Below are 11,171 nucleotides of genomic sequence, written 5' to 3'. Positions count from 1 at the left end.
AGAGAGATGAGCAGGAGTCAGTTCCAGAGCTTTAAGAAACATGTATGAAAGGGAAATTGAAATTCTACAAAAGAGAGAGAGAGAGAGAGAGAGAGAGAGAGAGAGAGAGAGAGACTGAAGGGTGACCATACAACCCTTTTATTAAAGGAGTTCCTTTAATAAAAGAACTCCTTGGACCAGTTCACAGAACTGTCATTTAAAACCAACTCCCTATTCCAACACCAACCAGAGTGTCCTTCCAGTGTCCCCACTCCTACCCCTGCCCCAGCAGGGCCAGTCAGAGCCAGGTAAGAACAGGAAGTAGGTGAGACCAACCGTGGAGAGTGGGGAGGATCCTGACTCCATGGGCTTAATCTGGACTGGTCCAGCCTTGACCCCATCTTCCCAGGAGCCTCCAGGGCCAGGGGCTCCTCTAAGGAGGCACTGCTCTCACCACCGCCCACCTGAGAGCACAGGGAGGAGGCAGCCCCCAGGGATCTCTGGGCATCCTCCCAAGTGATGGGCACAGGGGCTGGGAGGGGAGCGGGCAGAAGGCAGCTTCCAGCTGCTTCCAGCAGCCTCTTCCTCTCCAGCTCCTCCCCCACGTCCATCAGCTCCCCCATGGTCCCAACCTTGACCATCCTTCCTCTTGTCGCTGGGGCTCTCTGGTGAGATGGAGGGTCTAGAAATCGGGGCCCAAGGGGAGAGGCCCTACCCCCAGAGGCTGGCCAGTGGGTAGCCACTGTGTCGTGTGCGGTAATAGGATACATGTATCCATATCTTCTGCATCGGGGTCCGCTTCTCCTCCATCTGTGGGCCTGCCAGAGACCCCAAAACAGGAGGCTGCTCTGCAGTGAGGAGGAGGAAAGGGCAGGGCTGGGGGAGGGAGTCCTGAGCTGACAGAGAAGGGAGCTGGATCCCCCCCACTAGCGGAGTAACTTTTATTTTAATAAATCACTTAACCATTCGGAACCTGCACTTCTACTTCTATCAAGCGGGCTAACAACACTCGCTTCTCTGGGCTTTTTGTAAGGTTTGAGTGAGGAGCTGGAGGCACGTGTCCCCGTAATCCATCAAGCTTGTGTTCCGCCACCCACCCCGTGCCCGACCTGCAGAGTTTTCCCTCGCCGCGCCCTGCCTTTGTACCGTACTGGATACAAATAACGTGTTTCTATACACATTATCTCAGTAGGCCCTCCCTCGGAACAGATGGAGGTGAGTGACTTGCCCAGTGTCACACAAGAATGAGTTGCCAAACCCAAACTGCTAAACGCTGAGCTCTGCCCCCAGCGTGGGGAATGCAGGCCCTCGTAACTGCCTTAGAAACCAGGGGCGAGTGGTGGTCATCAGTACGTCCATAGAGAAGCCCAGGCTCCCTCGCTCCAACCTAGGACTCCGCAGGCCGTGTACAGCTCTTGCCATATTTAATCCTCACGCTAGCTAGCATGCAAGGGCGCCACGATGGCTATTACCCGGCAACAGAGGGTTACCAAGTTAGGAACTTGCCAAAGGTCACCCGGTCAGTGGCAGATCGGGGCTATCACAACACACTCAGGTCTGCTTTTCCCCAGCCAGGGCTTACATGGGTAGAAATCCAGTGGATTCAGCGTTCTCTGCATCATTTCCTTTTCCTCTTACTCTGGGGAGCATTCCTTTGCCCCTCCCCAACCCCAGCCAGGCCCAGGCCTAAGGGGTAAGGGCCACAGTTTCTGAGGGACAGGTCCTTTACAAACCTCCCCTCCCCGCCCTGGCCCCACACTCACCCGCACCATGTCATGGATCCAGTCCAAAAGCACAGCAACCCTGGCATAGACCCCAGGGTGCTTGGGCTCTGCACAGCCTTGGCCCCAGCTGACCACCCCCCTGAGGTGTCACGTGCCCCCATCTGGGCAAACCAGGTTCCCCCTTGCCCCCCAACCCCCCACTCTCACCCTTGCTATCCCCCTGAAGGGTCCAAGCACAGAGACCAGAGAAACAGGCAGGCAGTCCTTCCAGGTGAAGGGGCACCAGGCCTTCCCGGGGAGCAGACCCTCCATTCTGGTCCCTCCTGCTTCCAGCATAGATCCCGTCTTGCCTCAGCCTACTAGACCCGCTGCTCAGGCCAGGGACCCAGCCCCAGCAAGACCCCGCCCCCACCTTCCTCCTTGGCCGCCTTGCTGCCACACCTGGCAGGCATCAGCTCTCCTGTCCGGGTAGCTGACACACAGCATGGGGGGGGGGGCACCCCCATTATACACGCGGGAGCTGTTGAGAGCTGGTTGCTGAGCAGCAGCACTACCATGTCCTGCAGCGTGTCCCAGCCATGGGCTGCGGGAGGCAGACGTGAAGATGAAGGGAGGCAGACGTGAAGAGGAAGGGGCACAGAGCAAGGCCACAGGGTGCAAAGCAAGGCCCAGGAACGCGGAGGCCTTGGAGCACAGTGTCCCCAGTACTTGGGGGCTGGGCGTAAAGAGGAGGAGGAGACCTCACTCACACATGCCCCCCGAATGCTGAGGCCTGGGCACTGCTGGAACAAGGAGAGCAAAAGTACAGGGCCTGAGTTTAGGGCAAACTCGGGGGTTATTCTCTCAGAGAGACCCACACAGGGGAGACTGCCAGGGCTGGCAGGTCCTCCTCCCTTCTCAAACAGTCCTGGTTCTTGGTCTCCACCAGCCAGGCCTCCGGGCGTCTGTGTGGGTGGTGCCCTGTACCACCTCCAGGGTCCCACTCACACAGAGGACGATGTGTAGAGTGCAGTGGTATGGCGCCCTCTAGAGCTGAGTACAGGCTGCACACCTCCCACCCGGGCACTGAGGAAAAGTGCAAATTCTCCTGGGTGGTTGTACCCAGCTTGTCCTACTGTGAACTCATTTGGGGTTTTCCCCAGAGTGTTTTGGCTTCTTGGGACATTGTTCCCAAAATGCCCGACAGGTGAAGCCCACACATGTTCTCAGGTAGAATGCAGGCATGCGTTAACTAAACACAGGCACCTGGGGAGAGAGTAGCTCCCTTTCCCTTCTCGTTCAGTCCTCCCAACCACGTCCAGGAGGAAGACTCCATCCGGTGCCCCTCTGTGCCTCTCTCAATGCCTGTCACCCTGCACTGAAACACGGAGAGCAGGCCCGGCTGAGCAGTTCTGCTGGCAGCCCCTGGCGGGAGCCAGAACACTGTTCTGTTGCTCTCTGTGTGCTTTGTGGTGATCTATTCACTGGAAGTAACTTCGGCTCTCCAGTCAGGTAAGAACTTAAAACTCTCCTCTCAAGTATATTTAAGTCAATTTACAAACAGTCACTCTTGAACAACAGCTCAGAGAGTACCCACATATAATAACATGAAAGAAATACAGCAACAACTTCTTTTCGGGAAACCCCAGGGTACAGGTAGCAGTGGGATGGAGGAGTGCTGAGTGTTTGCCGGTGTGTGCACATGAATGTGTATAGTGTGAGTGTGTGCACAGGAGTGAGTGTGTTTGGTGTGAGTGTGTGTGCATGGGAGTGTGCATGAGTGTGTATGGAGTATTGTGAGTGTCTGTGGTGTGAGCATGTGTGCGTGGGAATGCACGTGTGCATGGAAGTCAGTGTGCGTGAGCATGTACTGTGTGAGTGTATGTGTTTATAGGGGAGTGTGCATGTGCACGTGTGTGCTGAGGAGCCCTGGCCCTGGAGTCACATGGACTTGAGAGTCACTTCCCTCACTAAACTTGGTGTCCTATCTGTCTACACCTGCCTCATCTACCCGACAGGACTGTTATGAGGAATGAGTGAAAGAATATTTGGAAAAATAGAAGAAATCTTATTAATTGTAACATGCCACAGGTGGCTGGGACCTGGCACAGGTCTGCAGACAGGGTGGAGCGGCTGTTGGTAGATGAAACAACCGCAAAGCTCTTCAAGGGACCTCCAGGCAAATCCCGCCGCAGCCCAGCATGAAAAGGGCCAGCCCTCCGTCCCCACAAGAGCAGGTGGGAGAGTTGGTGCAACATCAGGTCAGGTTGATGCTGAAATTCACCATGGTCACCAAATGCACTGAATACTTTACCGTTTACAGCGCTAGGAGGGACCCTCAGAAGTCAGCCCCGCTGCCGGCCCTCCCAGCGTGTGCCTCTCTCTCACCACAGCCTGCACCTGCCGCCCAGGGCCAGCAACTCACCTGAGAAATTGAGCCGTAGGAGAGCAACATCGTAGTAGTAATTCTGGGCACTGTAGAGGGTGGGGGATGACCCTCTCCACCACAGGTCCTCATGGGGCCTGACCACACTGTGGCTGACCAGCCCCGCATGGACCCGCCAGCTGGACAGGCGGGCCAGCCTGAAACTGCACACAGGAGCCACGCTGACCGGAGAAGCAAGGGCAGAAAAAGTTGACGTGAGTGAGGTGGCGGGTGGAGGAGCCGGCCAGAGCGGGGACCCCCACCACAGATTGCAAGCTCCCAGAACCCATGCTTCTTAGTCTCCCCTCGCAGCTGGCAAGACACTGGGCATGCAGCCGGTGCTTAATAAGTGCTCCAGTCCTGATGGATAGAGAAGGGAAACACTGTGAGTCATCTGCAGTTACCCCCACCTCGCTCCTGCATAGCTCTCTCCACTTTTCACAACAAACGTCGAAGGGCCTTGCGTGATATTCTGACTAAGCCGGATCCTTAGTCTCTTCTGGTTTCCCAAACCCACAGCCTCCTGGCTCTCCTGGCGGAGTCAGTCCACCCCTAGTCCCTGTGCCTGTTCAGGTGGCTAAGATGAGGAGACATCAGAGAAGGTGGTGCAAAGGTGTGAGGCTCTAGAGCGCTGGGGGATGCTCAGTCCGCAGCTGGAGGAAGTCCAGGCAAAGTGGAGACCGCTCAGCCCCTGCCCACAGCCTGGATTTGGGGAGGGGTCCCCTCGACTCCAGAGCCCTCTTCTCTGGAGTGTCTCCAGGCTTCGAGCAGTTCTTAGCCAGTGCCAGACCTCTTTCCTTAGACATCAGAATTATCCAAATAAAATGTGGCACTCAGATTGGAGGTAGGAGCCTGGTTTCAACACTTGGTTTGGACGCTTATTAGTTGTGTGACCTTGGACAAGACCCTTTACCTCATCAAGCCTCCATTTCCCCACCTGTAAAGTGGGAATAAGAATACCATGTGACATCCTGGGACAAGAACAACCTATCCTGCAGTTCTTGTGAGGGGCAAGTAGGGTAAGGTCTGACCCTCGGATGGGCAGGCTCGCGGAGCTGAGTGCGCAGTTTCTGGTTGGGAAATGTTCCTCTTTGTCCCCTTACACAGCCAACGTCATCACCCCCAGGCTCCCAGCACAGAAAGACTGTTGCTGGACTTCCCCCCAGGAAGTAAGGGACCCCACTCAACCTCCTCAGAAGCCCTACCTGGGCGGCAGCACCTACCCCGGGAGGCCTCCCAGGCCAGGGGAGAGCTGAGAAAACTCCTGCCAGCGACTGAGCTTGACGTCAGACAGATGAACTCCCTTGTGGTGGTGAATCTTGGCAGAAGAAGAGGAGAGAACAGAGGAAACAGCTTTAAACTGCAGCATGCGTGGTGGGGTCAGTAACTAGACCGTGCACAAGATACTCCAGGATGGTGCTGGAGCAAGGCTGTGACCATGATCGCTTCTGGGATTTAGGCTTGTTCAAAAGCAGAGGTCCTCAGGGGAGAGACACAGTGCCCAGAGGCCAGGAGAGGCGCAGAAGGACCGCCTGCCATTCCCTGAGCATGCTGACCACCAAGACAGACAGAGGTCCCACTGCCTGCCAGCTCCCCCTCTCCCCAGGCCCAGATCTGGCCCCAGTCACCTGAGGTGTCCAAGGCTCTGGCAGATCCGCACCCCAGGGCAGGGCTCCAGCCCTGGCAGCAGACCAGGAGCCAGCCTGGTCGGGCCCCCACCTGCACTTCTAGCAGGAAGTCCTCTGTGATTATTCTGAAAGATACTGAAACAGGGCATGACAGTCATGTCCCACCGGCCATGGGGGAAAGGCATGTGCCGTAGAGGAAGCATATGCCATGGGGAAAGGTGTGTGCTATGGGGAGAGGTGTGTGCTATGGGGAGAGGTGTGTGCCATGGGGAGAGGTGGTCGCCGTGGGGAGAGGTGTGTGCCATGGGGAGAGGTGTGCACCATGGGGGAGAGGTGAAAGCCATAGGGGAGAGGTGTGTGGGGAGAGGTGTGTGCTGTGGGGGAGAGGAGTGCGCCATGGGGAGAGGTGTGTGCCATGGGGAGAGGTGTGTGCTATGGGGAGAGGTGTGTGCCGTGGGGGAGAGGTGTGCGCCATGGGGAGAGGTGTGTGCCATGGGGAGAGGTGTGTGCTATGGGGAGAGGAGTGCGCCATGGGGAGAGGTGTGCGCCATGGGGAGAGGAGTGCGCCATGGGGAGAGGAGTGCGCCATGGGGAGAGGAGTGTGCCATGGGGAGAGGTGTGTGCTATGGGGAGAGGTGTGCGCCATGGGGAGAGGTGTGCGCCATGGGGAGAGGAGTGCGCCATGGGGAGAGGTGTGCGCCATGGGGAGAGGTGTGTGCCATGGGGAGAGGTGTGCGCCATGGGGAGAGGTGTGCGCCATGGGGAGAGGTGTGCGCCATGGGGACAGGTGTGTGCTATGGGGAGAGGAGTGTGCTATGGGGAGAGGTGTGCGCCATGGGGAGAGGAGTGCGCCATGGGGAGAGGTGTGCGCCATGGGGACAGGTGTGTGCTATGGGGAGAGGAGTGTGCTATGGGGAGAGGTGTGCGCCATGGGGAGAGGTGTGTTCCGGGGGGGAGAGGTGTGCGCCATGGGGAGAGGTGTGTGCCGTGGGGGAGAGGTGTGTTCCGGGGGGGAGAGGTGTGCGCCATGCGGAGAGGAGTGTGCCGTGGGGAGAGGTGTGCGCCATGGGGAGAGGTGTGTGCCGTGGGGGAGAGGTGTGTTCCGGGGGGGAGAGGAGTGAGGTGGGCAGGGGCAGCTGGGCCTGGCCATTATAGATCTGAAGAGACCTTAAGGATAGTGTCTGGGTCACTCAGTGTCAGGCTCCCTGCTCCCAGGACATGAGGTCCGTTCTGAGAACAAAATAAGCCTATTTGTGCAGCATTTCAGCTGTGTGTTTAACCAAGTGCTTTTAAATGTGCTCCTTCACTCGGCATCATGCAGCCTTTGGGGTGTCCCCACCCTCCCATTCCGAGAGGGAAAACTGAGGCGTGGGGGTTAAGCAGCCTGCCCAAGGTCACATAAGCTGCCCAAGGTCACATAACCTGCCCAAGGTCACATAGCCTGCCCAAGGTCACATAACCTGCCCAAGGTCACATAAGCTGCCCAAGGTCACATAACCTGCCCAAGGTCACATAACCTGCCCAAGGTCACATAACCTGCCCAAGGTCACATAAGCTGCCCAAGGTCACATAACCTGCCCAAGGTCACATAAGCTGCCCAAGGTCACATAACCTGCCCAAGGTCACATAAGCTGCCCAAGGTCACATAAGCTGCCCAAGGTCACATAACCTGCCCAAGGTCACATAAGCTGCCCAAGGTCACATAACCTGCCCAAGGTCACATAACCTGCCCAAGGTCACATAGCCTGCCCAAGGTCACATAAGCTGCCCAAGGTCACATAACCTGCCCAAGGTCACATAGCCTGCCCAAGGTCACATAGCCTGCCCAAGGTCACATAAGCTGCCCAAGGTCACATAGCCTGCCCAAGGTCACATAGCCTGCCCAAGGTCACATAAGCTGCCCAAGGTCACACAGCCTGCCCAAGGTCACATAACCTGCCCAAGGTCACATAGGCCTGCCCAAGGTCACATAAGCTGCCCAAGGTCACATAACCTGCCCAAGGTCACATAGCCTGCCCAAGGTCACATAGCCTGCCCAAGGTCACATAAGCTGCCCAAGGTCACATAGCCTGCCCAAGGTCACATAACCTGCCCAAGGTCACATAGGCCTGCCCAAGGTCACATAAGCTGCCCAAGGTCACATAACCTGCCCAAGGTCACATAAGCTGCCCAAGGTCACATAACCTGCCCAAGGTCACATAAGCTGCCCAAGGTCACATAAGCTGCCCAAGGTCACATAAGCTGCCCAGGACGATCCAGGACCAAGTCCATGTCTTCTGGTCTCGAGCCTTGTGACAATACCAGTGAGGGCCACCACTTACTGAGCGTCTGTTCTTCCAGGCTCTGTGCTAGCCTCTCATAGGTGAGCTCGGTTATCCTCACAACTTCATGCAGTAAATAGGTTTATCTCTACTTCATAGAGAAGGAACTGGAAGCTCCAAGAAGCAACATGCCCACAGTCACTCGGCTCCCAAAAGGCAGGCTCCAAGCTAGTTCTAACTTCTGTAACTGATTCTACCCCAGCCCCAGCAGCATCAAACCTTCTGACCCCAGCCCTTACCTAGAGAGGAGAGGCCAGTGTTGGGGGGAGGGGGAGACAATGCATAGTGATGTTCCCAGTCCACAAGGGGGCCCCTGCCCGTGGCACGCTGTCTCCCACATACCTGGCTCCTCTTCCCCTCCACTCCTGGCTCACTCTGCCCCAAACAGCAAGCTGCCACCCCTTCAGCAGCCTGGGCTCCTGGCCCTGCCCCAGCTCAAGACCAAGACAGACCCTGGGAGTGCTGACAGCCCCATCAGAGAGCAGCTCCGCACACTGGCCGGTGTCACCACCCTCCCACCAGAGGAGGAATGCAGATGGGTGGCAGGGGAGTCATGGCCCTTCATTTTGGTGTGCTTTCCGCCGGCCAGAAGGGGGTCTCAGAGTTGTGAAGGGTGGGATAGGGGTCCCCAGGCCTTGGCTGGCCCACTGTGCTGGGAAGCGAGGAGGGCAGGGCTTCCTCACCCTTGGCCTCCGAGCAGCTCAAAGTCATCTCCTCATCTTGCAAGGTCCCGGGATGGGCTGCGAGGCCACTGGCCACAGACACAGCACTTCGGAGCACAAGGACAAGGAAAGGTCACAGAGAGGGGCTGGGGAAGGAAGAGATTCCCACAGGAGGGCCGAGGGGCATAACAAGACACTTGTGGCAGAGGGAGGCAAAAGCAGCTGCCTGGGGCCTCCTCATCGGCCCCCTGCCTGAGGCAGGTCCCCCACCCAGCACGCTGAGGAGAGGTGCTGAGGAGAGGTGCAGCGCTTGCTGTCTTGTCTTGATGTTTGAGCGGGGCCTCCCAGGATCACTCACCCCAGTACCCTGCACTTCTCCCTGTCGGACTGGAATGTAGAGCCTCCTGCTGCAGTTCCCCCGTCTCCCCTTGTGCACCCAGAGCAGACAAAGGCACTCGCTCATCTACCTGCCTTCACCCCTGCTCACGCCCACTCCTCCTCCCAGCATCCCTTACAGCTTGTGCCCCGACCCTCCCCAGACACTGGAGGGCCCAGCGCTGACCTAGAAGCCAGGAGCCCACACTCACACCAGCCAGCAGTCCCCGGTCTCCCAGCACTGCACAGCCACACTGCCTGGAACACCAGCGCCCTGCCCAGGAGACTGTGGGGGATGCAGAGCAGGGACTGGGTGCCCTGCTCCTGCCTGCCGGCCTCACCCCAAGTCACCACCACGGGGCCAGGCAGTCACTGAGCTGCAGCTTGAGTTTGTCCGACTGCTCCTGACACCTCTCCCTTCCCCCTCTCCCCCGAAGCCCTCAGAGCCCACTCACTCGGCAAAATGGGAAACCAAGAGCAATGTCAGATCTAAGGTGAATAGCCAGATGGCCTCTCGCCGTCAACCATTTGGGGCTGACCCAAGGGGGGTCTGGGGAGGAGAGAATCAGGGGGCTCTCTGACCCTATTATTCCCCTACAGCCCAGTCTGGCCTACTGGGCCTCAGGCCTCTGCAGTGCATCTCCTGGCTTTGATCTGAAGATCCCAGGTCCGGGGCCCTCCTCCATGGGGGTCTGGCTGCCCAGCATCAGGCTCTCAAGACCCCCACAGCCTACTACAGTGCCACTTGCACATCAGTTGTGTCCTCACTGCTGCTGGCAAGCCCTGTTCCATCTTGGGGACTTCCCATGTGTTCCCCTGGGTGCTCCTCCGGGCCTCTGCTCTCCCTGAGCCCCTAAGCCCACCCAGCTCACTCTCACAGCCAGTAGTCTCAGAGCAGTGACCTGACCCAGGTTGGGCTGATTCCAAAGCTTACGCTCTTCACCCCCAAAACTTGTCTCCCACAAGCGAGGACATCTGCTGAATCCTTCAACATCCCTCCTCAGGCCTCACGATCCCACCCTTCTTTGTTCCCTCCTATCTCAGAAGAAGTGCACCATCCACCCCTTCATTCAGGAAACAACATTAGCCCAAGTGAACAGGCCATGGTGGGGGATGCTGCAAGGAATTCAAGATGCATTAAGGTGAGCCTCCAGCACCACCGCCTACAGGAATCAGCATGTGAGTCCTGAAGATGAGTCATGGAAACACAGCACAAGGTAAGGGAAAGGTTTGGAGTGGGCCGGGGTCACGTACCTATGACATGAGGCCATAATGTATCAAAAGAGATTTTAATTTCAGGCACCTGGGTGCAGGTGGGCTGAGTCCGACAAAAAGGAGTCAGCAGAGACTGAAGGAGGAGGCAGACTTTTATGAATCCTTGCTGGTTGCAAGCCATTCTGCTGACATCCTTGGTTCCTCCCAATGCCAGGTTTCTCCTGGTTATCTGAGCTATGCGGTGTTCAAGGCTGCAAGCTTTCTGCAAGATATCTGCTAAGCACAGTAAGTTTTTCTCTCCCCCATTTCATTCTCTTTAACCCTTTCATTCCCGTCTTAAAGGGTACATATAAAGGAAAAGAAGAGGGATGGGGTTGCCGTTTCTCCTTTATTACTTCCTGCATGAGAGGGGATGTTGTGGATGCCTAAGGAGTAAATTCAGATTATTTCCTGGGGTATAGGCTGGTAGGGTCCCTTTACCTGGGTAAGGACAAACTGCCCTGTCTGGTTAACTAGGACTTATAATCTTGTTTGTACAAATTTGGTAACTATCCTGAAAATGCAGGGCCTGAAGAGGAGGAGGAGGAGGAGAAATAGTGTCAGGGGGCCCAAAAGGGGTTAAACCCAGGTTAATTTGGGCAGAGCTGCTTGTAGGCTGGACCATATGGGCTGCTCTATGCTGTCCTGACTGATCTCTTTGAGCCCTTGAGTATTCTGTAGAATGTGTTGTGTTTTTTCCTTTATTTGACCTGTAGAGTTTAGATAAAAACAATAGGAGGTGTTAGCAGTTAAACCCCTCCCTCTTTGGCTAAAGGGCTAGTAGGGGGACTATTTTAAGGATATAAGAGATCTTCGAGGTTCAG

The 11,171-nt window shown here is 56.7% G+C and overlaps 1 protein-coding gene across 1 annotated transcript; it reads right to left on the bottom strand.

Moving 5' to 3' along the window:
- Nucleotides 1–690: 690 nt before the first annotated feature.
- On the bottom strand, nucleotides 691–9,779 carry TMPRSS5 (transmembrane serine protease 5; the record flags this gene model as incomplete). The annotated part of the gene is given in 16 exon segments (XM_081100346.1): nucleotides 691–789; nucleotides 1,743–1,850; nucleotides 1,854–1,923; nucleotides 2,116–2,230; nucleotides 2,233–2,286; nucleotides 4,108–4,163; nucleotides 4,165–4,198; nucleotides 4,201–4,271; nucleotides 5,331–5,425; nucleotides 5,508–5,526; nucleotides 5,736–5,766; nucleotides 5,769–5,870; nucleotides 8,632–8,790; nucleotides 8,793–8,825; nucleotides 9,281–9,351; nucleotides 9,709–9,779. Coding segments are annotated over 16 exon segments (1,188 nt in total).
- Between the last annotated feature and the right edge of the window lie 1,392 nt (nucleotides 9,780–11,171).

This window comes from Myotis nattereri, assembly GCF_964212035.1.
Source record: "Myotis nattereri genome assembly, chromosome: 9".
Classification (NCBI taxonomy): domain Eukaryota; kingdom Metazoa; phylum Chordata; class Mammalia; order Chiroptera; family Vespertilionidae; genus Myotis; species Myotis nattereri.
This window is presented reverse-complemented; position numbering and strand designations above follow the sequence as displayed.